A 25,667-nucleotide genomic window follows, 5' to 3' on the forward strand; every position below is an offset into this window, starting at 1 on the left:
GATTCGGAGTTTGATTTCGGGCGCAGGCGATCCACAATTGGAAAATTCAAAGTCTGGAATCGTGAGAAGCGCCCGGGAAATCCGAGAGCAAAGTCGGTCCCGTGCAAGAGCTACACGAGTCGCGGAAGACCCCAATAAAAAAAATTGGCGTCGATTGCGGCGTCGCCAACGAACCGGACGAAGAGTCCGACCTGCCTCCGGCCCGTCGAAAGCACCGCAGTTCCCGCCAGACTATCGCGTCGTGCGCGTCGATATCAACCGCGCGCGTTCCACCACGTGACAATTGTGCAGTGTGACGTTTTAAAAGAGGCGCTTTTTTGAATCCTCGTCTTTTTCTTCGATTGATTTTTTACTCAACTTCTATTTTCGGTCGAAGAACTTTTTCCTTCGTGAAAATAGTTGACAGTGTGACATTGGATTCAAGTTTTTCCTTTCGGAATGTCAATCGTGCTACCGATACCTGAAATTCTCTGTTTTTGAATACTGAAGATAAGAAATAACAGAACGTGTCAGAAATGTGCGCGAAAAGTGGCCGCTGATCAATTTTTCACCGATCGCTTCGCACATTGGAGTTAAACGATAAAAATTCAAGGAAGAAATTCGTGCAAGTGTTTCGTGCATCCTTTCGCCGTGGACAACAGATCAGGATCCGTCAACCTGGAGCCCACGTGTCCGAAACGGTGAGCGCATTTCATTCGTTTTTTGATTTCTTTCCTTACCTGTATCTTTTCCATCGTAATTCGATTTCAACGACTGTATCCTTCACGGATTCTCTTCGCTTTTCTCATCCTAATGTTGTAGAAAATCGAAAAAAAAAATAATGATCAGAACATCTACGAGTTCAACTTTTGCAAGTCCTTTTGAATCACGTGATTCAAAAAAAGCTCTCAGCGTAGATGCGATCGCGGGCGAATTTCAGATAGGCTATCGTCGTTACATTTGCGCGTCATAATTAATCTTAAAAAACAGCAACTGCTGTGTTTGCATTATACGTGTACACACCCATTGACTCGCCGAGTCGCGTCGTGCGTATCGCGTGCAATTATTATACCATACGTAGGGCTGTACAAATGCGGGATGTTTGAAAACGAGGAGAAGATTTACGATCGTAAATCCGCGCGCTAGTCATGTACCACGCTTATAATATACGTGCAGTGTACACACACACACCAATACACAAATCGCGAGAAAGCAATTAAAAACCAGCAGCGGAATTAGCTACCGCGGCAAATTGACTCGAAACGTGCGCCGCATGTTTCAAAAAACCACATCACGTACACCGTATCATCCGTACACGAGAAACGGAGAAATGAATTCCAACGAATATCGAACACCGAGGATTCAAACTAAACTTCCGACTTATTTTCTCGCCGATAGTGGGCAAAAAAAGTTCTTCATTCTTCCACGAACGTCCCTTTTTTGTTTCATCGTTTTATACAACCGCACAATAAATATGGGCGTATTTCAATCGTGTATTTTACCGAACGAACCCCGTTCGCCGGAGCTCAGCAAAAGCATTTCGAAGGACTCGGCTCCTACGGGTGTACGGCGTATACGTGTGCGATATATACGTATATACATATATACAACGATGGGTCGAGGCTAACCCGGAGCGCCCGAGGGCAACGGGGTGGAAGGCGAAGGGTGGAGAGGAGAGACGGTACAGCTGGGGGTGGAGGATCGACGATGGGGAGAGAGGACCCCGCGATGCCCCCGGGCCTCGGGAGGCCCCGGGCGTAGACGCGTTCGCCGCGCCGTTCCCGTAATTAGAGCGAAAACCCTCGGGGCGAGCCCGTGGCGATCGCGTCACTCGAGGCCCAAACTTATTCACGACCGGAGAATGGCCCTCCGGGCAAAAATTCTCCACCGCGAATATATTTTGTTTGGGTCTCCGGGAGCCTCCCACCCCACGCTACCTCGCCGCAGTACACCCCCTTCGGCGCGGACCGCCGTTTCAAATTTTCCGTGAGTTACAATACACCGAACTCGTATTATGTACTTACGTACCTCGGGCGCGGTGTGAACCGATGTATATGCATATATCTACCGGGAATATGGTCAGTAGGTAACGAAAGTAGCTATGCTTTTTCACCGTGTTTCGGAGGTGGGCGGAAGGAATATCGATAAAAGCTCGACGGCAACGAGGTAACGAAATCTGACCAGCTCTTTTGTCTCTCGAAATGAACTCCTCGCCGTCGTTATTAAATACTGACCCCATCAAAGTGTCCCCTGTTAATTGCAAAAATTTTCTTCTTCTTCTTATTTTTCGAAAGTTTTTACAAAATATGTGTACAGTATACGAATTGGTACAGATGCTTATGGTTCACGAGGCAGGGATATATGTATACGTATGACTAGATCCCGTTGAAGTTGACCGTAGTTTCCGTCCGGTTGTTAAGTAGGTGAGAGCGTAGAGCTGGTCGAATAGGCGAGAGATGAAATGGAGCAAGACACGCATTCGCGCGTGTCGGGGGAGTGGCGATGTTGTGTCACCCCCGCCTATATGCCCCGGCCGTGCTCCGCGAGAATGCAAAATGCAAAATGTCAGTTCCAATCAACTCTGTTTGTAAACTTGTACAAATATGTCCAGAGCCGGCGGCGCCTCGACCGCCAATTATTGTTCGGATAAGACGACGATTTTGACCATTTGAATCGCCACGTTTCAAAAGTTCATCGGGTACACAGCGAGAACGGAAAAATCGGCGGCTCGTCCGAAACCTCGAAAGTGGCCGTCGTACGAATTGCATCGAGTTATTTTTGCTGGTGAGATAATTTTTTAAAACTTCTTTCCATGATGACGAAACGTTTTTTTTTCTTTTTCTTCAATTTTTACGTACCTATAGGTGAGAGCAACGTTTTAGACGCGGTTGATCGATCGTGCCTGTGAAAATTTGACACGGAGAAAGAAACTTGGAATGAAATAAAATCAAATAAAATAGCATAGCGAGACGCCATAGCATGCCATAGCACTATAATGTAATAATATGCCACGGGTTTCACTTTCTTTTGATAGTATTTCTCAATATACTTACACAGGTAGATACCTACCCGTGGTTATAATAGGGCTCGGGGTCGGGTCGTCGCGCAAGAACGATCGCCAGGCGATCACGTTTGAATATCGTTCGAAAGCCTCTACGTTAAATAAATACATACCCAGCTGCTGTTTGTTTAATCGAAGAAATGAAAAAATATTTCTCCATCTCCGTAGACATTCGAGTGGATTCATTCGAGGGCAAAGATTGACCCGATGATATCTGAACGTCGATCGATCGAACGAAACTATGCGAAAATAGATTACAAATGTGAAATAAAATAAAAAGAAAAATCCTTCGAAATCGAATCGAAAATTGGATCGAAACGACGACCTGTCCTCCTAAAGGTCCTGCGGTGTATCGATTTTTTATCGACGTCGATGATGACGTCCAGTTTCGCTGACCGGTTGAGGTGTATACGCGCTCGGTGAGTAGGTCGAGAAATTTTTTGAAAGTAAAGTATCGTCCGGGTGCGTTGCCGCCGTGTCGTTTTATTCATTGGCCCGTAATATATATATATATATATGTGTATACGTGTATATATAGTTTTGCTAAAAGGTACGTTAATAGAGGTCACGCATCGGTATAATGATCGGATGGAAATTGAGAACGACGACGAGCGCCACCGAGGTACATAATAGCGACTCCCGCGCATATGTATACGTACATTCGTGTATCTCGTCGTGTTCGCAGATAGTCGTCGAGGTGTTAAATTTCATAATTATGATCGTATGATTACTATAATTATCAAAGAACCGCAAATGTAAGGTGTTCGCGCGAACGATACGGTACAACCATTTTGTTTTCAATTTTCACGAAATATCAACAAAAAAACTTGTACGCAACGTGTGCAAGTTTCAACGATTATTGAGCAAACCGTGTACAAATTTAATCACAGGTGCGCCGGCACGATTCTCAAAAGGTCGCTCGAGAATTTCGAAAATATGATCGTCGAACACCCATTTTATTGGGGTGTGAAATTTCGAACATAGGAGTCGAGAGTCGAGGAGGCAAAAAAAGATCTCCAAACTTCTTGGGATCGATCGCTGTCGCGAGCGAATGCAAAAAAAAAAAAAAAAAAGAACGGTGTTGAACTTTGGGATTGGATCGGAAACGAGAAGAAAAAATCAAAAATTGTCATTCCACGCGAGTCAGAAAGTTGCGTTCTTTGCGTTTCAAAGAAACTTCGTCCACGTGTACGACGCACACGTCGGTGATTAAATTTCTCAGCGGTACTTTACATAAAGTAGCGACCACCGCAGGGACGCACCGTTAGAAATCGATCTTTATTTATTTATATAATATCTTTTTCCATTTAATTGCGTATAAAGAAGATGATCATCCAAGAGACGCACGCACCGCGTACTTTATACGCTTGTACGCGTACGTGTATGCGCGTGTGTGTGTGTTACATAGGTATGTGCATTTCGTGTATATATGTATATACGTATATAGGTGTATAACATAGATATGCGCGGAGGCGTCGAGACGATCGCCGAGCGCGCGAGCCAAACCGGTCAGGCACGCGCTCATCCAAGTTTCATGTAGGTAATACACGCGTATACCTATATATATACCTCACGAGTACACGTACCTTCATATACCAACCGTCTCAGCAGCCGCTACTTATATACGATATCAGCATCCTCGTCGTCGTCAGAGATCGGTAAGCCGTATCCTTTTTATCTGATATATAAAGCCGATGCCGATCTAGAGCGCGATGTCCAAAAAAGTGGATGTCCGTTTTTTCCGAAATTCACGCGAAGACATGAACCCGATACATGGCGATCCGTGAGGTAGGGATCTAAAATCGATCGAGATACGACTTTTTTTTTAAATTTATTTCAACGATTTTTCAAATCGCCATCAGATCGAGTCGCGCGCTGCAGATGTTCGGTAGCTGTTTATAACCGCGAAGTGACGCTTGTATCTGTCACCGATCTCGTATTACGTATATATACGTGCGTATGTATACGTATACATGGTATTATTAAACTGACCGTAATAACATGCTCGTAGATCTCGATTCTATACGGATGGTCGTTAAAGCAGCGCTACTATCTAATTAACAGATCGCTCAAACCGATAATTTATGCCGTTGTATATATATCCCGGTGTACATACGACGAAGCGTATGCAAAAATGAAATTACATCGCTCGTCCGGGGCGTTTCTGTACGGGCATATATACTATATGTATACTCTAACTGAGGGAAAAAAAAAAGATCATAAAGAAATCTACAAATCAGCGTAGATAACGAAAATCTTCGAAGAGAATACGATCGTTTCCCAAGTTTATTGAAAGTTATCGGATCTCGATCGAAAACTCGGGGGTTGATCACCTCCCGCACGACGATTTCGTTACCTTAAAATCCGAAGTGAAAAAGGGAATCCCACTCGGGCCATATTCGATCGTCACAATTTTCTCGACGAAATAAATAATTTATATCGTTTGCCGAAACGAATATGATTCTCCGTTGCGGTGATGCGGTGCATAAAATGAAAAATATTCTCGCTCATATACGTATACGTTGAATGCATGACGAGCGGTATAAGTGGTCCAGGTACGAGAAATAACGAAGGAAAGAAAGGAAGCGATACGATGCGAAAGATGATCGCCGAGGATGTTACTGCGGGCGGTCGACTCGCTTCTTCCAGATACACCCGATCCTCTCGCAGTCCGTTGATGCTGCCCAGGGCGGAACGAGGTGTACCAATCCGCCCTCGTATCTATCGTTCGAAAAAATCGACGCTGCGACCTCCCCGGCCCTCCCCGCCCCCCCCCTCCCCACCGATGCAAACATCGCCTAGGCGTACAACGGAAATATAAAATGCAACCCACGTCTCATCCGCTATATTACCTATAATACACTTTGTTACGCGAGATGCAGTGAAACCAGTCCGCGTCGCAGCTCGGCGATATCCTGGCAACGAAACTACGATTACAATTGTATTCGCTCTTTGTTCGGCGATTAGATGGAATTCGATGATCTTTCGAAAAAAAAACGAAGCACCGACATTTTTCGTCGAGTTCGTTGCACCGGAGTTGTCTGAACGGTGTTCGGTGGATTCCGTCAATTTTGTCGAGTACATACGCTGGGGTAATTTACACGAGAAGTTGCACTTCCGAGTAAAACTACGGTGTACAGCGTTTTTAGGTTTGCACAGCGCGTATAGAAATGAGTTGGATCTTTACTCGGCGCGGTGTGTACGATATCCAGCTCGCAGCTTCTCCGAGATTCTCGGGTACGATTCCTCACTCGAGTATATTTTTACCGCTCCCTTGCCCAGGTAATACACCCGTCTTTCTCGACGACCCCGCGGTATTATAATTCGACTAAATATTATTTCAACACTAATTGCCTCATTAATGCTCATTAATACCGCGCAATTGGTACATGAAAAATTAGATACAGGGTGTCCCATTTCAGTCGTATTATTTCTACTTTTCTCTCCGAATTTTCACATTTATAGAATCAAAAGTATTTTCTTCACCGAAAATGTTTTGATTACAGTCCGACAACCCTTGTACCGGTACCGCGACACGATCTAGGGACAGGTAAAAAAATTGTTCCAACGTCATTTTTGTTTCCGGATGATTACAGATGAAATAGTTCTTTTTATTTGATCTCGTGAATGGGCGTAAAAATTGTTACACCTCTTTTTTCCTCTCGGTCAAGGAAAGTTACAAAATTCACGCAGGTCACGACGTTCGATACGTCTGTGTTTAGAGTGGAATTTCGCATATGAATCGTCCGGAAGATGTGCACGATACTCGATTGAACGTAACGCTGGAAAAGCTGGAGAATCGCCTCAAACCGAGACAATTTCCGAAGGAACCTTCTACCGCAGCGGGCAATCGACCCACCGGTGAACCTGGTGCGAAACAATAAATTCAAGTTAGTGGTATAAAATATCATTCGATCGAACACCGGCGATCGGATGAAATGATCAATTACCGTTGTCGACTCTGACCCACTCGTTGGAGTTGAAGAGACTGTGAATACCGAGGAACGTTTCGCTCATACCGGACGACGATACCATGTGCTCGACAGCGCGGAATTTCTCCGGAGTATCTATAATAGCGAGACGACCTCCGTCCGAGATACATCTCTTGCGAGCATCGTCCCAATGGAGTTGTACGTCGTTGTAATTTTTGTAAGCAACGCCCAGTTGTTGATTCGACTCGTACCTCGGCGGTAGATTGACTTGACGGTGATATTGGTACGGGCCAGTCGGAACTGTTGCGGTAGCGTTACTCAAACCTGAATCACGATGAAATTTATGTAATGAAGCGGGTCGTGACGACGCGACGATTGAGACGTGGAACCGTGATTCCCCAAAAAAGTCATGCAATCGATATATTCTTATTAAGTGGACGTTGATAAGATGAAATTAATATTATCACCCAAACTGATATTGTTGTATCCCGGTTGACCTGACAGTAAAAATTGACAGGCTAGTTGCAACGGGATGGTCACAGCTGCTACGGAAGGCATATTCGCTACAATTAATCTTCAAAGCAACAGCAACACGTAGTTCGTCTTCTAACGCCCAACGAGAACTGAAACCGAGAATTCCGATGCTCGGCCAATTTAGATTACCCTGTGAACTTTGCACTACGTACACTCATGCATATCGAGTTTCACTTATTTTTCTTTACGTAATTAGTTTACATGCAAACTGATATCTTTATCATCGTTTGTAATTCGGGGTTATCAGTTGCGCTTAGGTATACGTGTCACACGTATTCGTACTCATTTACATAATAACGTGATAAAAAAAAAAAAAACCCGCTCACAATTAATTCAATGAAATTATGAAATCATAGTATCTGTGTTAGAAAAACAAAACTACAATCTCTGAGTAGAGTTTTTCCGCGCGAGTATCAATTTTTTGGAAAAATTCCAGCCTGCCATTGAAAATCAGCCCGTGGTGCAAGTTCTGAACATGATTAAGAAATTATACCGTGGTATTGGTTTATTTGAATAGTAACGAGGTACTCGGTTCGGATATGATGAAAAAACGAAACCAGGTATTGCAGCAATTAAACGCGAGCCCTGCTAGAATGCAGAAATTGGTATACCGTACGTACGTACATGCGGCGTTACCAGTTCAGGCGATGCGGCAATCGACCATGATTAGCGCTTATATTATACACTTGACTCCCATTATCCTGATTACTTGCGCGTGCCAGGAGCCAGTTTCGCTACCAGTTTGTTACTACAGCGCATCTCACCTTTTTTTTTTTGAAACACGTGCACTGAGGACGACTTATGGAAAGCGTCTGAAAACGTCGAGTGCCTTAAGCTTTTTCTTCTTCTTTTTTTTCATCAATTTTTCATTTTTCAGAATCAGGTATATACAGAAACGCGTGTATAATTCTCATCGCGCCTCGCAATACATTTTACGCTTTCTCTATTGCAGACGGAAATGTGAGGCTGATGGGAAGGACGCAAAGACGGAGCTGGCAGCCCAACGCAATATGTTCCCCAGCGCTCAAATAAAAATGAGGTACGTCGATCTGCGATGATGTTCTCAATCATTAGGATAACTCTTGACAAATTTTATCAATCGCCAAACGGCTCAAAGTTCGCCAGAGTTTTTCCAAAAAACCGTAATAATTGTCGAAAATGGGAAAAACTGATATTGAAATGGGTCGTCGTCCGCATTACTTGCATTGTTTTATTTTTTATACAATGAAATGTTTCTTCTCACCGTAATAGATTGCTATCGCCAAGCAGTTCGCCAGCAACGTCGCCCACGATGTCAAATTCTTCGTCACCGACGCCTCCGACGCCCGCGGCACCTCCCTACAACCAAAAAATGACGGGGATCCCATGCGTCGCGGCTGCCTCCAGGTACACCGCCCCCGTCCACATCGATGTGGGTGGAACAATTTATACGTCTTCCCTGGAAACCCTTACCAAGTGAGTAAAATTATTGTTGTTTCACTTAATTCGTTTGATCGTCGAGCGTCGCGTCGAAGTATCATTGAAATTTCACTCCATATTGTATTGTGGAAATCAAAGAGGATTCTCGACTTTGTTTCATTGAGATGATAAAAGCGGACGCGATTACAAGCGATCGGATAGTTTGGAGCGAATCGAGAGCAGCATCCGTACTATCGTACCTACTTAGATGTGTTCGAGATAAACTTATTTTGCATCATGCAGAAATAATCTTCAGCTGCGGTCCACCGCGTTTCTGGAACGTCTGAAATCGCAGCGTATTATAAGCTGTCTAGATTGCGGAACTGTTCCCCTTACAAGCATAGGTATAGCTTAGCGCGGTAAATAGTGCCACGAGATTAGAGAGAAGAAGAAGAAGAAGAAGAAGAAGAACCAGAAGAACGAGATGAGGAAGCGAAAACGGTAGATTATAAAGTGATGGCGCGATGCATATATAGATGGAATAGAAAAGCGCGTGTGTAATACCGCACGGTGTTACGTTGAAAAAAGAATATTGAGAAAATGAAAAATGATAAAATAAAGAAAGGGAAAAAAACGGGAGAGAACATCCGCTGAGGCAGCGCGCAAATCGGACTACTCTCGACACGCTTCGTTGCGCTTTCCTCCCTCGTTAAATACCTATATACGCACACGTGCTGTTGACCTTATTGTTTTGTTGAAAGCGACTGAGATTGTATCATAAACGTCCAGACCTGCTATATTACTTCATTAGTTGGTTTGTAATATACAACCTAGCGACGATAGATAATTCATTGATATCAGCCCGATCGATTTCTCCAAAAATTTCCAACCACCCTAGGAATGAGAACAAAATATTTTTTCAAACTTCGAATATGATAATATTTTCGGGTGTTAGCGAAAATTGCGAATGTGACGCAATGCAGTTTTCATCCCCTTATTTAAGTTTCTACAAAATATCACATACACGAGGGCATATGAATAGCAGTTGGATGCGTGGAAGTAAGACAGTTTTTAATCCGTGGGAGCGACGAAATACCCGCGCTGATTATTATTGGACGTTGAAATACCTCGAGATTATAATATACCGAAGGAGCCCCTGCACACCGAGAGACATAATGTGCGGGTATAATTTTGAATGTATGAGTATACGTCGTGTGTATACGATATCAGCCATGTATAATAAGGTGTATAAAATACTGCTCGGTTCGGTCTAAAACCGACCAACGCGAACGACGCGCGGCAAGGCAAAATACGAGTGATGTGAGCCGATCGTTTAACATTTTCCCATAGCGAGGCCGGCGTTCAACCTACGAAGGAACGAAACGAAATGGAACGAAGGGACTTGTAAGAAGGAACGAGCGAGCGAGCGAGCGGATCTGACCCCGGTCGGTTGGGGATGCCCTGCGGTCATCACGCCCGCCGCCCTCCGGACGCGCTTCCTTTTCCCTCGCCGATCTTATTCTTTTTTCTTCATTTTCTACTTCCCCCTTTGTCGCCGTCGTCGTTATCCCTTCACATGTAGAGGTATAACACGTGCGTCGTAGCCACGATTCACAATACTTACCTACTTTCGCGTACTTTTTGTTTTTCTCTCCTTTTCCGCAAGCTCTTTTTCTCCCGATTCCTTCGTCCTTCGTTTTCGTTATCGTATAACCCCCCCCCGGAGTTTTGTTTCGTCTTCGTTTTTGTATACAACAATTTTTTTATTCATCCATTTGGTTATTTATTTTTATTCCATATACCTGTATCTTCGAGGCTCGCTACACACAGACGCCAGGACGCCCGCGCTGCCGCAACGCGGCGAGCTCTTTTCTCTTCTCATCTCCTCTTCTCCGTTTCTCCACCTTTCCCCTTTTGCCTTCTCCCTACCCTTGCGCTCGACGGACCCCCCCTAGCCGCCCCCCTTTTTGCCCCCGGGACTCGCGGGCGTTATTGCGCGTTATCGCGAGGATGCTATGGGAACGTGCCCCAGGGCACGGGTATTCCTCGTTGTGCCATAAACGTACCTGATACCCACTACTAACGAATAATGAGTTTTGTTTTCCTCATGCCCTCGTCTCTCCCGCGTATACCTCTGTATGTATGTAGTACCTACGTACAACGTATACCGTCCGTGTGGAACGCAAAACGCCCAAGCTCGCATGCGTCCTCTCTGCACCGTGCAGAGCAGAAAAAGCGGTACGTACGTACATCGCGTTGTCTATGCATTGCGAGGAAAACAGAAATAGTCACTCACTTTACCACCTCGATGGAACCTTGAAAGCAACGAGAAGTTCAGCTTTCGCTTCATATTCCCTTTGATGTACAGTTCAATTTATCATTGTCGAGATACCGGAAAGAGGATATGAAATAATCGCCTTCTGAATTCGTTCGTTCGAACCAATTTCAGTTTTTTTGATTCTTCAGACCACGCGATATCGAGTATAGCTCATTCGCCTTTTCGCCTCCAGCTATCTTCAACTGGATCTCATCCATTTTATACACAGAGCGTACGCTGTACCTGTAAGAATCACATTAGATTCCTTGTCTGCATCGGTATCAAAATCAACATCGATGATTAAAATTTTCTAAGAAGAAGAAGAAGAAGCTGCTGCTGCTGCTGCAGAAGATCGGGAATAACAGCTGCGCCGCCGAATAACGATGCCCTTGGCGTATTATTATACCTATGAGAATATGAAGCTGCAGCAAGAGATTTCTGGAAACAGCTTGTGGTAAGCGACTTTTGAACGACTTTCGACGGCAAACGAACAGGTGGAGATGATTGTCCGTCCGTCCGTCCGTCCGCTCATGTTATATATATATACGTCGCTCGATCGCCTCTCCATACACCTGCACCTCATCACCGAACTATTAAACTATTAAACTCCGAAACTCCTTCGCCGCAGCCTTCGAGGTGTCAATTATATTGATTTTTTTCCTACGGCGGCGAGAAAAAATGATGAATGTGCAGAGACATCGCTCATGGAAGCACAGGGAGAAGCATTTGAATTACAGTCCGCTTATGCCCACCGACCACGAAAAAAAGTTTCGACAAATTTAACATAGATTTGCTTTTCATTTTTGCAGGTACCCGGAGTCGAGATTGGCGAAGCTTTTCAACGGCAGCATACCGATAGTCCTGGATTCGCTGAAACAACATTATTTCATAGACAGAGACGGCGGGATGTTCAGACATATTTTAAACTTCATGAGAAACTCCAGACTTCTTATACCCGATAATTTTGCGGACCTTGATTTGCTCCTCGAAGAAGCACGGTACTTTGATATCGCACGTAAGTACACGTCGTCAAGTATGTGTACAGATTTGTCCCGGTTTTAAACTACTCAACAAAATAGTTAGCTAGAAATTAGCCGATAGAAAATAACGGGGCGACTTAGATAGCAAAGCACGAATTTCTAAACACCTAAATATTGTCCTACCGGATTATTTTTACATTCTCTTATATCCAACGAATTCGGAGTATCGTTCAGACGCGTTAATTACAAGATGGTAAAAAAAAAATCTATACATCTGTGTACCGAATTTTTTCCAGCAATGTGCAGACAACTCGAACAGATGAAAAAGGAGCGTATAAAAAACGGAGCGACGACGTCGTCGCCGAGTCCCATGCCAACGCAGCAGCAACCAATTAACAGTGTTAGCGGAGGTGGAGGAGGAGGAGGCGGAGGAATCGGGGGCGGAATAGGAGGTGGAATTCCCACGGGATTATTTCGAGATTCCGAAAAACGAAACGATTCGTACGAATGCGTTGCTCTTCACGTCAGCCCCGATCTCGGCGAGCGAGTAATGTTGTCGGGGGGTCGTGCGTTGTTGGACGAAGTGTTCCCGGAGACTACGCAAGCCGTAATAGACGCTCGTTCCGGTGTCGCGTGGCACCAACAGGACGCTCGCCACGTGATCAGATTTCCCCTAAACGGCTACTGCAAGCTCAATTCGGTGCAGGCAATAACGAGACTTTTGAATGCCGGTTTCCGCGTGGTGGCGAGTAACGGAGGTGGAGTCGAGGGACAACAATTCTCCGAGTATCTGTTCGTCCGCCATTCGATTAACACCTGACAAATATCACCTTCGGTTACACTGCAAACCCGTTCGAAAGCTGGCTCAAATTCTCACCAGCGATAACCGTAGGTTCAGAAAAAAAAAAGAAAAAAAAAAAAAACAGAACAGATTTCCAATTCTGCGTGAACCGCAGATATCCAGACTATGGTGCAAAATTTGTATGGTTGCGGACCGGATATAAGAACTGCGCATTTCCGCAACCATAGTATACAAGCTCTTCAACGTCGCATATAATAATTATTCATGCTTAAGCGCACTGTGATTATTAATGTATATATATGTATATATATATGAGTATATATACTATATAAATACATGATATATGATACGGTCGGTAGTATTTTTTTTTATGTTATTGTATTTATTTGATATCTTTTTTTTACTTTCTATTATTTATAATCACACGACCTTAAAAATATTAACGGACTGATTACTTTGAGTAACTTATATTACGTAATGTTATAATACTTACTTACATTTAGGTATAAAGTGTATTACGATTGGTCGAAATTAATGAAAATCCAATAAAGAAGAGAAAAAAAAAGCAACAGCGAATTAATTCTGTCGAGTGTTATATTAAAATTTGTGTGTTTCATTTCATTGATTTCTTTTTTCTCTTTTTCCATAAATCGGTTGAATGGATTCGGTATCATCGACGAATATCATAATCATTATGTTCAGTCGTGGAAAAAAACTTTCGTAAATTCTTCAGAAACTTGTTATTTAAATTGAAAACGGGTACCTCACGACACTACATAATTAATTATCAACAGAAGATTTATTAGGAAATTCATTACATAAACTGTACACATAAATGCTATAAGATTTGTTGTTGAATTTGTTTATAAGATACATATTTATAGATGAAGATCGATTTTGCAAGTTTCATGTCAGACTTTCAACTACTGTGTCCAAGTACTGCGAAGATAAGATGAAAAAAGAATAAGAAAATTATTTGTATTACGATAGGAACGAATGTATATTACGGCGATCGATGGCCGGTGACGATTATCTATTGGTAGAATGAAAAATAAAGAAAATATAAGTATAAGTTATTCTTTACGAGACTCCCAATTTTTTTCTTCAGATTTAGATGTGAATCTTGAAGCGCATCAAGGTGAAGATTGTATATATGTGCATTTATGAGGAATTATAATACCATGTGTCCCAGCGTTTACACTAGACCATGTCTGGTTATCTTCCGTCAGGCGCCAGCATACGCCATCACGATACACATGGTATACTGATCAGCGAACGATATGTAAAAAATATGGAAAAATCATAATTACATAAAGAAGAAATAGTCAACCTCATGAAACATAGGTGAAAAAGTGCTGAGCGATATCACAAAGAATTCTTTTTAATCCAATAAATGATGTGATTAAAAATTTGAATAAAACTTATTCAGGATTTTCGATAAACGTTGCACAAAAAGATGGATAATCGTCAACTTGGATAAAGCCTTAACTGGGGCGCGTTCGAGTTTAACAAACTTAACAAAAAAAAGCAGAAAAAACCGAACACTGTTTGGTTTCATAGCTAGGTTTGGACACTTTTAGCCTCGGGATCAGTAATCATTTTGAGAGGAAGAAAAAAAGGAGTTGTTGGCACGAATGATTATCAAAAATTGCGGAATTTTCGAGGAATTATACAGTGTACATAATTGTGATGTGAAAGAAAAAAATGAAGGAAATAACAAACCGTTATTATCATCTGGAAAGATTATTGCTGCATATTCTGACCGCCAACAACCTTGCTAGAGCACAATGATGTATACCTATTGTATACCATAATTAATCGCACGAGATGAATTTATCATGTAAATTCTGAATATATTTAAGTCAAAGGAATGGACGGAAGAGGAAATCGTATACCGGTGGACCGCCGGTACCAGCGGATGAACGGATGGACAGACGAATCCTCCGACGCTAAAGCCTCCGGCAAGTTGCCATGGTTACTCCGAACTCAATATCCGTAATGCCAAAGGCGTCCTGGCCTCGGGCTGTCATCCCTAGAACCCGCCGAGCGAAGCGACTGGCTGATTATATTCCATTTCTGGATCGCCTTGAGCGAATATCCTCCGGCGCCCCGCTGCACCACATCACCCAATGCTCGACACATAAAATACCCTTAAGCGAAACGTTAAAGCGAGTTTCAAATTTTAGGATCAAGCCCAAGCCTCGTATACGATCGCGACAGGCACAACGAGCACGTTTTCACTCGCTTATTATATATGTATATACTTCTTAGCTTTAACGAACAAACGAGAAACGTGCGGATTTTTGTTATTTTTGGTAAGAGCTGGAGAACGCTCTCGCAGGGTCGCAGAATCAATATTTTAACGATGTGAAAATCAGAATTGTGTCTGACATTAATTTTTAATTCGCTGTTTCACAATCTAATTTCAAGCAGAAAACACAATGAATTGAGTAATTAGTTTTTGATTTTAGTTTGTTCTTTTCATCGCTGATTGGAAATTAGCCGCTTCGATATCTTTCAAAATTTTATAGAGCATACAATTCATCATGTCATTAAAATTTTTTCGTTATGGTCATCGTTATTATAGAATGTGTCTTAGCGTAATTACGAAAGCGCATTTCAAAGGTTCACGGTATTCTAGTACACAGTCCGATTGTATAAGACGTGAAAAAATAGTCGGTAACGGTTCGCTAGACGGTAGCCCTGGTTCATAAATAATAATTGGACGTTCCTTGGCGTTTTAATAGACTATATAATCCTAGGGAACGGTTTTTTATATATCGGGTAACACATTTAAAACCGTTCGCTCATGGTGTACCAAGATTAATAGGTGTATAAAAACCTAATTCGATGCTTTTTTCAGAGAAATTATATACTTTCATTTCTCAAAAATTCAGTCCCCGAAAAACAAGATGGATTATAAGATTTGGAACACGTACTGCTCCCAGTCATTACAACTGGCGCTTATTTTCAATTCTTTGCAAACTTACTCAGATAAATGAAAGCGCGAAAATATTAAATTGTATATGATATGGATTAAGACATAGAGTTAATTCTTGAACTTATGTAACATCTCGAGCTGTGAAATCCCAATTTCGATCCAGAAGTTGACCCATATGTTTGAAAATTAATAAGCTAACAATAAGTGAGACTCAGCAAAAAGAAGCTGACTTTCGAACTCAAAATGTTTAATAAAGTTCAGTGGTGCTGAGGATCGTCCATTTCGGTGTCGAACATTCAAAAACTAACGCAAGGAACTGCATTAGATAGAGTAAGCACACCTATTCAAAGAAGTGAGATCCACTAGAACACACGTTATTGAAATGTTGATACAAATTCCTAGTTGATTTCAAGAATCATGCTGATCCCCGTATAAATTTTGATTAGCGCCAAAGAATTATGGGAATACATTTCAAACACTGTAGATTATAGCCAAATTTATTGTATGCAAGCAATTAAATGACAACATAATTTTAATATATTTATATACACGTAAAAATTCTTTTGAAGAACATGAGAATTATAATGTGCCTGAAAAGAAGAAAAGGTGTACACGAAAATGGAACGAACAACCCCATGGGTCATCAGGCATTTGAATCCCTCGTAGCGGATGCCGCGCTCAGTTAATCCCTGGTTTCCCCTGAGAGCAGCACCTTCTGGCATTTCCAGGAAGAGCCAGGGTGAAATGTGAAAGAAATGTCGAGAATTGGAGAGAACTCCCCCTGCTGTTTGTGGAGTGCACCAGACTAATATGGCTGACATTTGGACTATCAGCTGCCAAGGGCATAACACCCGTATCATTTCTTTGATGAACTTTTCTTACACCTACAACGAAAAATAAAATACGAGCCTTATAATTGGTGCCATAATAAAAGACCTCGATATTAAATTCATGTTAAGTATAAATTCCGATGAATTCGGAGTCAGACAAGGGAGAGCTGATACATAAGTAGCGGATCCTCTAACAATAGAGAGTTTGTTAATAAAGGAAATAATAGTCAATTTTAAAAAATTGGCATTTCAAGAAAAACATTTTTTATAAAGTTTTGTGAAAAAATTGTGCAGTGTAACAATATTGTTTTATTAACGACGATGGAATATGTCGTGATAAAAGATATACGCCCTGGCCAGAAAAACATAAATGTGGTGTTCATAGTTCTCGAAGTTGGCCATCCTACAATTACCAAAGAAAACCGCGAAGTTCGAACGTTCAAAGTTGCCGACAGTACGGCGTGTATGAATGTATCAATTTGGGATGAACCTGGTCAACTATTGGCACCGGGTGATATTGTTAAATTAACTAAAGGTTACGCATCCGTATGGAGGCAATGCCTAACGCTTTATTCCGGTAAAAATGGTGATATTCAAAAAATCGGAGAGTTCTGTATGGTTATTAATGAACAATTGAACATGAGCGAACCAAACCCTGCCTTAGTTCAACAGCTTATTAATCAAGGAGGTTCCGGCCCACCTGCTAGCAACGTTAACAACACAGTAACAAATAATGGCAATGCAAATAACGTAGCTGGTCCTCCAGGGAGACAAACACCGACGACGCAAAGCAATGCCACAACTCCTGCAACTGCAACAACCACTGGAACGGGAACAGGAACACCTGCGACAAGTTCTGCTCCAGGGAAAGGCGGTAACGGTGGTTCCGCAGGTCTACCTGGGGGATCGGCAAGATTTTCTGGAGAATCGGGCTCGAAATCTTCAACTACAGGGAAGGGAGGATCTCGCGGACGCGGTGGATACCGAAATGGAGGAAGAAGCGATCGCAGATAACAGGAATCGAAAATCTAATCATTTCGTCATTATTTTGTCTCCTTTATATTTGCAAAAAAAATTTCCACACGACCAGACAGACAATGAAGTTGTGAGAAAATGACCGCAGATGTTAAATATTACATTTTTATATTATACTGTAAATGATAATGATAACAAGGATATTAAGATTGGGTGTACTTCCGAAAAACGCATAGCCCCGATCAATCTGAAATTTGGTATAATAACGTATTATCATATGATTATTAAATTAATACAACAATTTATACGAAAAACTTTATTGTATAACTTATACCTTCATTCTTAGATTATAAGTCATGTGTGTAATTTTATTGCCAGTGTAATTAGAACAGAAATCACGAGGGAATTTCTTCTTACCGCAATCAAAGTGCGATAAGAATATCCGCTCAAAATCATTTCATGGTAACGAGCGTAAAATTTCTCATTCGTGCACCGCGCGAGGGGATTCATTTACTTGAATAATTCTGCATGAATAGAAGAACATTTAAAGTAAAGCGGATATTTTTGAGAACTCCAAGTAGTTGTAGTGTTAGCTAATTATTTTATTTCTTTTTTTATATCCACGAATGCGTATCAGTTGGTCCATTCGTATCGGCATGTGCGATTCAAACGCGGTATAATTCTATCGTACAATCATGCGCTTTATCAAAAAGTCTAGTGACGGAAATAACATATCGCATTGAACTTTGTTGAAATAATAACCCAAGAAGCTGAGTAAGGTATAACATCTTGGAAATTATGTTGACTGAAGATCTTCAGTCAACTGTAATTAGCAGTGCAGCAGGTACGTTCCACCTGATTGAATACCAATTCTTGAAATCCTATTCAACTCGCATGCGCAGTCTGTTCGGGAATCCAGAATTATAAGTGACGTGTTTTCAAAGTTGAAAATTGATCCAAATTTATTTGGAATTATTCGCCCATAATTGGACATGAGCACCGCGTTCGTTCGCGCAAGACAAGAGGAAGAGTTGTGTCAAGGTAATAAACACGAAAAAAAAATCCAGAACTGTCACTTGACAGCTGTTGACGTCTGAAGGAAAGGTAGCACAGAAATGTTTAGCAAACGTATATCACCCTAATGGACGAATATTCACAGCTGGAAAAAAAGCTTGATAAATAATTTCATTCGGTGAGAATAAATTCGAGCAGATTACGATCAATGACAGCTTGAACTCGCTGCCTAAAAAATATTATAGTTCTAGGTTATGTTTACATAGTTACCTCATGCTACTCTGGCTGTTCTTTTAGAATATACTTGAATAACGTCAGAAAAAATATGCCGAGATCGAATGTCAAGTATGAGATCGCAAACCAGGATGCAGATACGCCTGATTTTTTCCTACACCATGTACCAGAATTCAAAAACGCAACAAAAAAACACATCCCTTTTTGGTGGAATATTTTGCTGACACTTATCTTAATTCTAATATATTTTGTACTATCTGTTGGGCTCAGTTTTTACCAGCAATGGTTACTTAGAACGCGGGTAAGTACCTCATTCATTATGGATAGTCGAATTCTAATGTTAAACCACATTTGCCAATGCTACTGAGGTGTCTGTCTTGAGCAAGAATTATATTCTCATTTACAGGGTTTTCATTATCCATTGAGTGTTGCGATTTGTCACCTGTATGTAAAGTTCCTATTATCGTGGTTTGTGCGAACTATAATAGAGTGTCGCCATGGGCATAAGAGAGTTAGATTATCATGGCACAATATGGTAATGTCCATGGGTCCACCAGGTATTGCAAGTGGACTTGATATAGGTTTTTCAAATTGGGCACTTGAGCTGCTCACTATGTCACTGTAAGCATCACTAATCATCTGAAATTGTAAGAAAACAATGCCAAACTTAAAATCAATAATTTCAATAACTCAACTACTTTTATATTTTAGGTATACAATGACCAAGTCGACAACTGTAATTTTTATTCTTGGATTTGCACTTTTATTCAAACTGGAAAGAAAGGTAAAGATGAACAATGAGATTCTTGTAGAACATTTGAACAAACATAACAATACTGTCATTTTTCAGTCATGCTCTTTGATGAGTACAGTCGTTATGATATCTGGAGGACTAGCCATGTTCACTTACAAAGCAACAGAGATGAACATTCTTGGATTCTTTTTAGCTCTTTTGGCATCATTTTCAAGCGGTCTTCGTTGGACCATGGCACAACTTATTATACAGAAGTCCAAGCTTGGCCTTGGAAATCCTGTAGATATGATGTATCATATGCAGCCTTGGATGTTATTGTCTCTCGTTCCAATGGCCTTATGGTTTGAGGGTATTACTATTTTTACGTTTTGTAATGAACACTCCTAATTATTTAGTGATACCCTCTTCATTGATACATCATCTCACCAGGTTCGAAAGTCTGGAATGGTTTGGGGGGTACAGATTGGACAGACACCCATGCAGTCTGGGTTATAGTCATTGCTATACTCGGAGGCGCGGTGATAGCATTCTGCATGGAGCTTGCTGAGTATATGGTTGTCACGCGTACGTCTAGTCTGACTTTATCAATATCTGGAATATTTAAGGTAAGATATCAGATCATAGTTCCGAAAAATAACCGAATATCACACCTGTCCCACACCCCAAAAAAAGTGCATTCCGGTAACAGACTAGTAATGAGCCGATAAAAAAATCTTGCAGGAAATATGCACATTAACCCTAGCCTTTGTATGGAAGGGAGATAAAATGAGTGGCCTTAACTTTGTGGGTCTACTGATGTGCCTTGGCGGAATAATCCTGCATGCTATACAAAAAGTATTGACGACCAAAAAAGAAGCAAATGAAGATCTTGAGCTAAATTCTAACTCTGGACTCAGTAATGGCACCAAATCTGACGATGGATTTGATACGAATTTGCCACTTCTAACGCCTCAAAAATCTACATCACTTACTAATTTACTTAATGAAAACTTTAGCTCGGATGACGAGGAGGGCAAAGGCGAAGAGAACTCGTCACAAGTTCTCTTCAACATCCTACAACGCAGGGAACAGTAATCTTCACCAATAATGAAACATAATAATAAAGCATAATATTACCAGAATAGGCATTTTATATCCCTACAACAGACATTAACATTTTCAAATACATTCCCCCCCATTATGCTCACCAGAACCCACTAGGTTTGATCGCACTGATTCGAGGGATATGAACACTATCACTAATCAACCATCGCATACCTAACGAAATAAGGCTTATGAGATGTGGAAAACATTCTTAGTGCACAGTGTTTGATTTTTGTCTATTTCGCATATGAATGGGAATCATTGCTGTGTATTTTATTTCTATAAATCATTCTAAAATATTGGATATTTTGATAAATTATTATTAATTTTTTATGTCTACGAAATACTTAAGTTATATTATTTTGTATCGTAAGACCTAGCATTTATTTTTCTCCTGCAACATTATTGCACAGTATGACTGTAAATTATTTATTTTATTAACCTTGATCGGTACAAATACGTATTTCATTCTGATTTACTTCCTAATTGATGTTCCCTAGTTTCTGGTGAAACATTCCACGTCGATCAGAGTATTAATGATTGTCGTATTAGCACGGCGATTGATATTGGTAAATTATCAATCGACTCCATTAAGCGGGAATGTACAGTAATAGGTTATTTAACCATTTAATACGTGTATAGTTCGGTTTTAATATAAAAATGCATAATATTAGATAGATAAATATCGCAGGGATTATCGAGTTGAGTGCGAAAATCCTGCAACATTCCAATCTAATATTAGCGATATATAGTCTTACGCGGTGTGGTGAGCTTTTGATGTAAGTCTTCGCAACCAGATTGTGAAATCAATAATATTATTATCATTCATTTTTAAAGCAAAGGAAACATTAGTCGAAACTCTGAAAAACGAGAATATTTTTTTAAGTACAAACAAATGTGCACTGTGTAGCTTTGTAAAAAGATGTAATTATACATAAGCTGCGTGACTACTGTATTTCAGGTTTTTTAATGTGCTTTCATTACTTTTATCTTTTATAAAAATAATAAGAAAAATAAATAAACTTCGTTCTAGCACTGGTGTGTCGATTGGGCTTTGCGAGAATTATTTTTACACGAATCATGGATGGTTACGTACCACGTTTTCCGAGTAAGCTTTACGCAAATAAAAATATCAGCTTCTGGCTTCTATTAGTTTACGTGAAATTCAATTAAATCTTCAGGAATCATTATTAGTTATTATCAATGCTTGGATCACTCGATTGATTGGAATTTTTTTTGTGCCAGATAATAGCTATGATCAGATTCCTTTTAGAAATTGGTTCAGTCGATCTAGCAGGTAATGACGAAAGCGTATCGTCCATGTGAAACTTTACAAAATAGGGTGTAGCGACGACTCCGATATGATAAATAAAGAAATCGGCGGTTCATGACAATATTCTTAACTATGTATCGATCTTTTTAAAACCTTTTCCCATCACCATCCATCGTCTCAGTATAAGAGCGAAGGGCTGGCTTAGGGTTTTATGGATCATCACGACCCCGACGTTCCGTTTAAGTGGATCTGCATTAGTGTGCTGCGTTAGATGTTGAGTAAACTAAAAAGGAACAAGAATATAAGAGGAAGACGAAGAAAAAGAAGTCTTTAGTCAGTCAGAACGAGACTCAGATGCCGCATGTAAAAAGGGAGTGCGGGTGCAGTTCTCGGAGAAGTGCGACGAGCTTCTTACCCTGTGGCTTATAACTTCCCTATATCTGCTCATTGTTACGTTAGGAGTATGAAATTCTGAAGTGTCGCATAAAAGAGTTGCGTGTATGAAAGACCTCTTCGTGTTGCTCCTTTCTCACACGCGCAACGCGTATAAAAATCTCTCTGAAGTAGCTCAACCGGCAACTTCTGCATCATATTTCCATCAACCATTTGAAAGAAGCCTAATCCCTTCTTTCAAAAAAATTCCAACCCTCTAACTGTAAATTTCACTTGTCGGTCATAAGAATAAACTCAAACAAAATGCATAATGCATAATATCTAGACGCATTACGCAAGAATTTTTCATTCCTCGGAAAAATCATGGAGCGTAGAGGGAACGTTACAAGTGCAATATCTTCGGGGAAACCGCATTACGGATCACATATGGTAAGTACGGCGTTTACGGTTTGCCAGAAAAAAATGAATAAAAAAATTGGCAATAAAAATAATTAGAATCTAGATTATATTATCAATCGCTGTAACTAGACTGCTCTCGGACAGTAAGTCTATTCACACATAACTTTTAGAAAAATGAATTCATGAATGAGCCTCTCATTCTCGAGGTAACATCGCCAAGTCTCGCAACTATTCAGGATATTATGCGCGATCGTTTATCATATGACCGCGATAACTCGAAGAAAAATAAAAAAAATTTCACGGAAAGACGCACTACGCCCTTTACAGCCTGTAGGCGGCATAGAAAATTTCTCCGTAGGTCGTAGGGAATGAAGAAAGAAAGAAAACTAGCAAAACTTGGGCGATGTTTACTTTACAGAAATCTGTGCTAGTGCAACATGATAGTATGCAGTGTAGGAGGAGTTTTGTGTGGCATGTACTTAAAAGGCAAACTTTCAAAACTCGTGATTTTATCATCATGTTATTACCATTTTATAATTTTTTCTTTTCATTGGGAAATCGATCGATTGATCGATCGTATGCCCACGCAATTCTGATAAAGGTATGCCCCTATTACCATAATCGGAAACGTTCATTCGGATATTGACGAAGGTTTACTACGAAACAGATTATGAACACACGTAGGACGTGGGCAACCAAATAACTTAGATAAAGTTTTTCAGCTTTATAATTCCTCATCGTGATATATCGACACGGTAATTAAGGAGCACGTTTCGGCTAAAGGACGCTAAATAATTCTAACTGGAATTTACATGCATATTATGTATATATATGTGGATATATTTTTCGAATATGATCACTTGCTACACGCGCGGTAGTAACGCAGGTTCGAAGTACAGGAAATGAAGTTCTGTCTCATAGGTATAAGGTACATGCATCGGAGGAACCTTAGCCGTTAGCTACATAGCTCAGGAAGTACGAGAATAGCATCATCACTACACTGTCTTCTATACTATTCGATGTTCCGTGCAGCGTTTTATTATATCCTTTCGTTAGCTAATCGAGATTCTAGTCTTTTTTCTTCTTAATTTTTTTCCTCCCCTGTATGACGTTTATGATAACCGATGAGGTAATCTTGGAAGGACGATTCATGTAACAGGTCTAAAATTATCATTGCAAAAATAATTGGGCAAAAATATTTTTTGATTTGAAATATAAAAATTAATTCGTTAGAACTGCACAGTGTGAACTTTGTAAATCCGTATATCGTTGCTGCAGATGATAATCGTGTGCATCATCACAGTTACGCTGTACTTGATTTTATTTTTCTGTAAGACCGAGCTGACTAACTCTGATGAGATTTAATGCACGAATCGGTACAACTAATTTTGGAAGGCGGACGTAGGTAATGCACTTTTAGAAATATAGTACGTCTATCTCGCGCACACCACATCGCACGTGTACTTGACACTATGTGGCTCCGATATCAAAGGTCTCTTTACTCAACGTCTCGACTAGGATAGATTTTCTATAATTAAAAATTCTATTTCGCTCCATTCTTGATCACGTTATAAATTATCATAAAATCTCCTCATACGTTTAAGACGTAACAAAATGTCATCTAAAAAGATTTATCGATTTTATCGTAGATCAGACCCACCGGTTCCAGAGGATTCACTTTTGTCACTACGAAATTAAGGCGAAACCAACCACTACGGGAATATCAAAAAATGGCCAGGCTGTGCCGGTAAGTCCTTTAATTAAAAAAAAAAAAAAAACAAATCAAAATCCAAAGATTTCCAAAGTAGTATTTTGTATTTTGTGGATTACCGATCGATGTGGATTATTCGAGCAAAAATTCCAGTCAGGAGCTAGACGATTGCCCCTGTAGCGTCCTCCCAAATTCCTGACAAGGTAGCTGGGCATTATTATAATATGTAATACACTCTCCGGGCGAATGGCTTGTGGAGTATAGAACCGGTCGAAACTTCCGGTATACCGCGAGCGCGGGCGAACGACAGTAGAAAAGACGAAGAGACCGGTGGATACGCGGTGCTCTACACTGCACGGTGGTTGTGTGGTGTTATGTCTGTAGAAATTATCTGATGTATCTACACAACACGCATGAGGTTGCGCTATGAGAGGGGGGTTTATATGTGGATGAGATTATAAACCTACACTAACGGAGGTCACTGCACGTATATTCGATTTGGGATAGCGGCACGTGGCTATCAATTGAGGAGGAGGTGGTGATAGGCTACTCCGATCGTTTTACGACGGAGTCATTTTGATTCCAGGCTTTTTCGGGGCGTCGAATGAGCCGTGAAGCCGAAGTGTGAATTCGTGAAATTTTATTCGTGTGAATTAGAATTACACGCGGTAATCATCGTCATCGCGATCGCGATAAGGGTTCACTCCCAGCTTTACAGCCGTGTAAAGGTTCGTCGCGGTATTCGATCGTCCGTTGGCCATCCCAAACTGCTTTGATAACATAAAATATTGTATTTTATTCGTTGCACTCCCTTTACAAGGTTGAATGCTGTATCTGATACTTTCACGCCGTTTCCCTTTTGTCGTCTCGTCCTACGCCTTCTTATTCGTTGAGTTATTCGTCGTGTTTTATACCCACGTGCATCGCCCACCGCGTATACGAACGTTCAAACAGAAAACGGAATATTTCTTTTTCTTCGATTTTTCTTTAAAATTTTTTCTTTTTCACGAACCTCCAAGACTGATGGTGATATATATTTGTATATCCGTACAACATA

At 40.9% G+C, this 25,667-nt stretch overlaps 5 protein-coding genes across 7 annotated transcripts in view; 3 read left to right on the top strand and 2 right to left on the bottom strand.

Annotated features, from left to right (window-relative positions):
- The first annotated feature begins 39 nt into the window (after positions 1 to 39).
- LOC105693183 (BTB/POZ domain-containing protein Tiwaz) lies at positions 40 to 14,079 on the top strand. 2 transcript variants are annotated; one of them, XM_020856459.2, is made up of 5 exons: positions 40 to 680; positions 8,459 to 8,545; positions 8,758 to 8,961; positions 12,031 to 12,236; positions 12,498 to 14,079. In XM_020856459.2, exons 2-5 carry the CDS (start codon positions 8,517 to 8,519, stop codon positions 13,019 to 13,021), a joined length of 963 nt encoding a protein of 320 aa, XP_020712118.2. In that variant the 5' UTR covers positions 40 to 680; positions 8,459 to 8,516; the 3' UTR covers positions 13,022 to 14,079. The 2 variants fall into 2 exon arrangements, with proteins under 2 accessions (XP_020712118.2, XP_048509010.1); XM_048653053.1 differs by lacking the exon at positions 40 to 680 and adding an exon at positions 2,556 to 2,763.
- Positions 6,620 to 7,602, bottom strand: LOC105693184. The gene is made up of 3 exons (XM_012412950.3): positions 7,440 to 7,602; positions 6,991 to 7,296; positions 6,620 to 6,907 (listed from the first exon to the last, which is right to left on the bottom strand). The coding sequence occupies exons 1-3, from the start codon at positions 7,528 to 7,530 to the stop codon at positions 6,759 to 6,761; spliced, it is 546 nt and encodes a 181-aa protein (XP_012268373.2). The 5' UTR covers positions 7,531 to 7,602; the 3' UTR covers positions 6,620 to 6,758.
- A 2,350-nt stretch (positions 14,080 to 16,429) lies between the features above and the next one.
- Positions 16,430 to 25,667, bottom strand: part of LOC125500357 — a 41,174-nt gene continuing 31,936 nt past the window's right edge. For both annotated transcript variants that reach the window (XM_048653057.1, XM_048653056.1), the window contains exon 3: positions 16,430 to 16,828. In XM_048653057.1, the coding sequence (XP_048509014.1) occupies positions 16,623 to 16,828 (206 nt within the window). In that variant the 3' untranslated portion in view covers positions 16,430 to 16,622. The remainder of the gene's footprint in view (positions 16,829 to 25,667) is intronic.
- On the top strand, positions 16,755 to 18,063 carry LOC105693187 (SOSS complex subunit B homolog). Its single transcript, XM_012412954.3, has one exon. It carries the CDS (start codon positions 17,096 to 17,098, stop codon positions 17,786 to 17,788), a length of 693 nt encoding a protein of 230 aa, XP_012268377.2. The 5' UTR covers positions 16,755 to 17,095; the 3' UTR covers positions 17,789 to 18,063.
- LOC105693180 (solute carrier family 35 member C2) lies at positions 18,652 to 21,869 on the top strand. The gene is made up of 7 exons (XM_012412947.3): positions 18,652 to 18,941; positions 19,061 to 19,298; positions 19,404 to 19,618; positions 19,709 to 19,781; positions 19,848 to 20,100; positions 20,181 to 20,356; positions 20,472 to 21,869. Exons 2-7 carry the CDS (start codon positions 19,089 to 19,091, stop codon positions 20,823 to 20,825), a joined length of 1,281 nt encoding a protein of 426 aa, XP_012268370.1. The 5' UTR covers positions 18,652 to 18,941; positions 19,061 to 19,088; the 3' UTR covers positions 20,826 to 21,869.

This window comes from Athalia rosae, chromosome 3 (assembly GCF_917208135.1).
Source record: "Athalia rosae chromosome 3, iyAthRosa1.1, whole genome shotgun sequence".
NCBI lineage: Eukaryota > Metazoa > Arthropoda > Insecta > Hymenoptera > Athaliidae > Athalia > Athalia rosae.

Bases quoted from the DNA above. Each gene is read 5' to 3' on its own strand.
- LOC105693184 (XM_012412950.3), bottom strand. From the start codon at position 7,530: ATGCCTTCCGTAGCAGCTGTGACCATCCCGTTGCAACTAGCCTGTCAA. The intron at 7,297-7,439 runs GTGATAATATTA...ATCGTGATTCAG, and splicing joins ATACAACAATATCAGTTTGG to GTTTGAGTAACGCTACCGCA. The intron at 6,908-6,990 runs GTAATTGATCAT...GTTTCGCACCAG, and splicing joins GTGGGTCAGAGTCGACAACG to GTTCACCGGTGGGTCGATTG.
- LOC105693180 (XM_012412947.3), top strand. From the start codon at position 19,089: ATGCCGAGATCGAATGTCAAGTATGAGATCGCAAACCAGGATGCAGAT. The intron at 19,782-19,847 runs GTAAAGATGAAC...GTCATTTTTCAG, and splicing joins TATTCAAACTGGAAAGAAAG to TCATGCTCTTTGATGAGTAC. The intron at 20,357-20,471 runs GTAAGATATCAG...AAAATCTTGCAG, and splicing joins CAATATCTGGAATATTTAAG to GAAATATGCACATTAACCCT.
- LOC105693183 (XM_020856459.2), top strand. From the start codon at position 8,517: ATGTTCCCCAGCGCTCAAATAAAAATGAG. The intron at 8,546-8,757 runs GTACGTCGATCT...TCACCGTAATAG, and splicing joins AGCGCTCAAATAAAAATGAG to ATTGCTATCGCCAAGCAGTT. The intron at 8,962-12,030 runs GTGAGTAAAATT...TCATTTTTGCAG, and splicing joins TCCCTGGAAACCCTTACCAA to GTACCCGGAGTCGAGATTGG.
- LOC105693187 (XM_012412954.3), top strand. From the start codon at position 17,096: ATGGAATATGTCGTGATAAAAGATATACGCCCTGGCCAGAAAAACATA.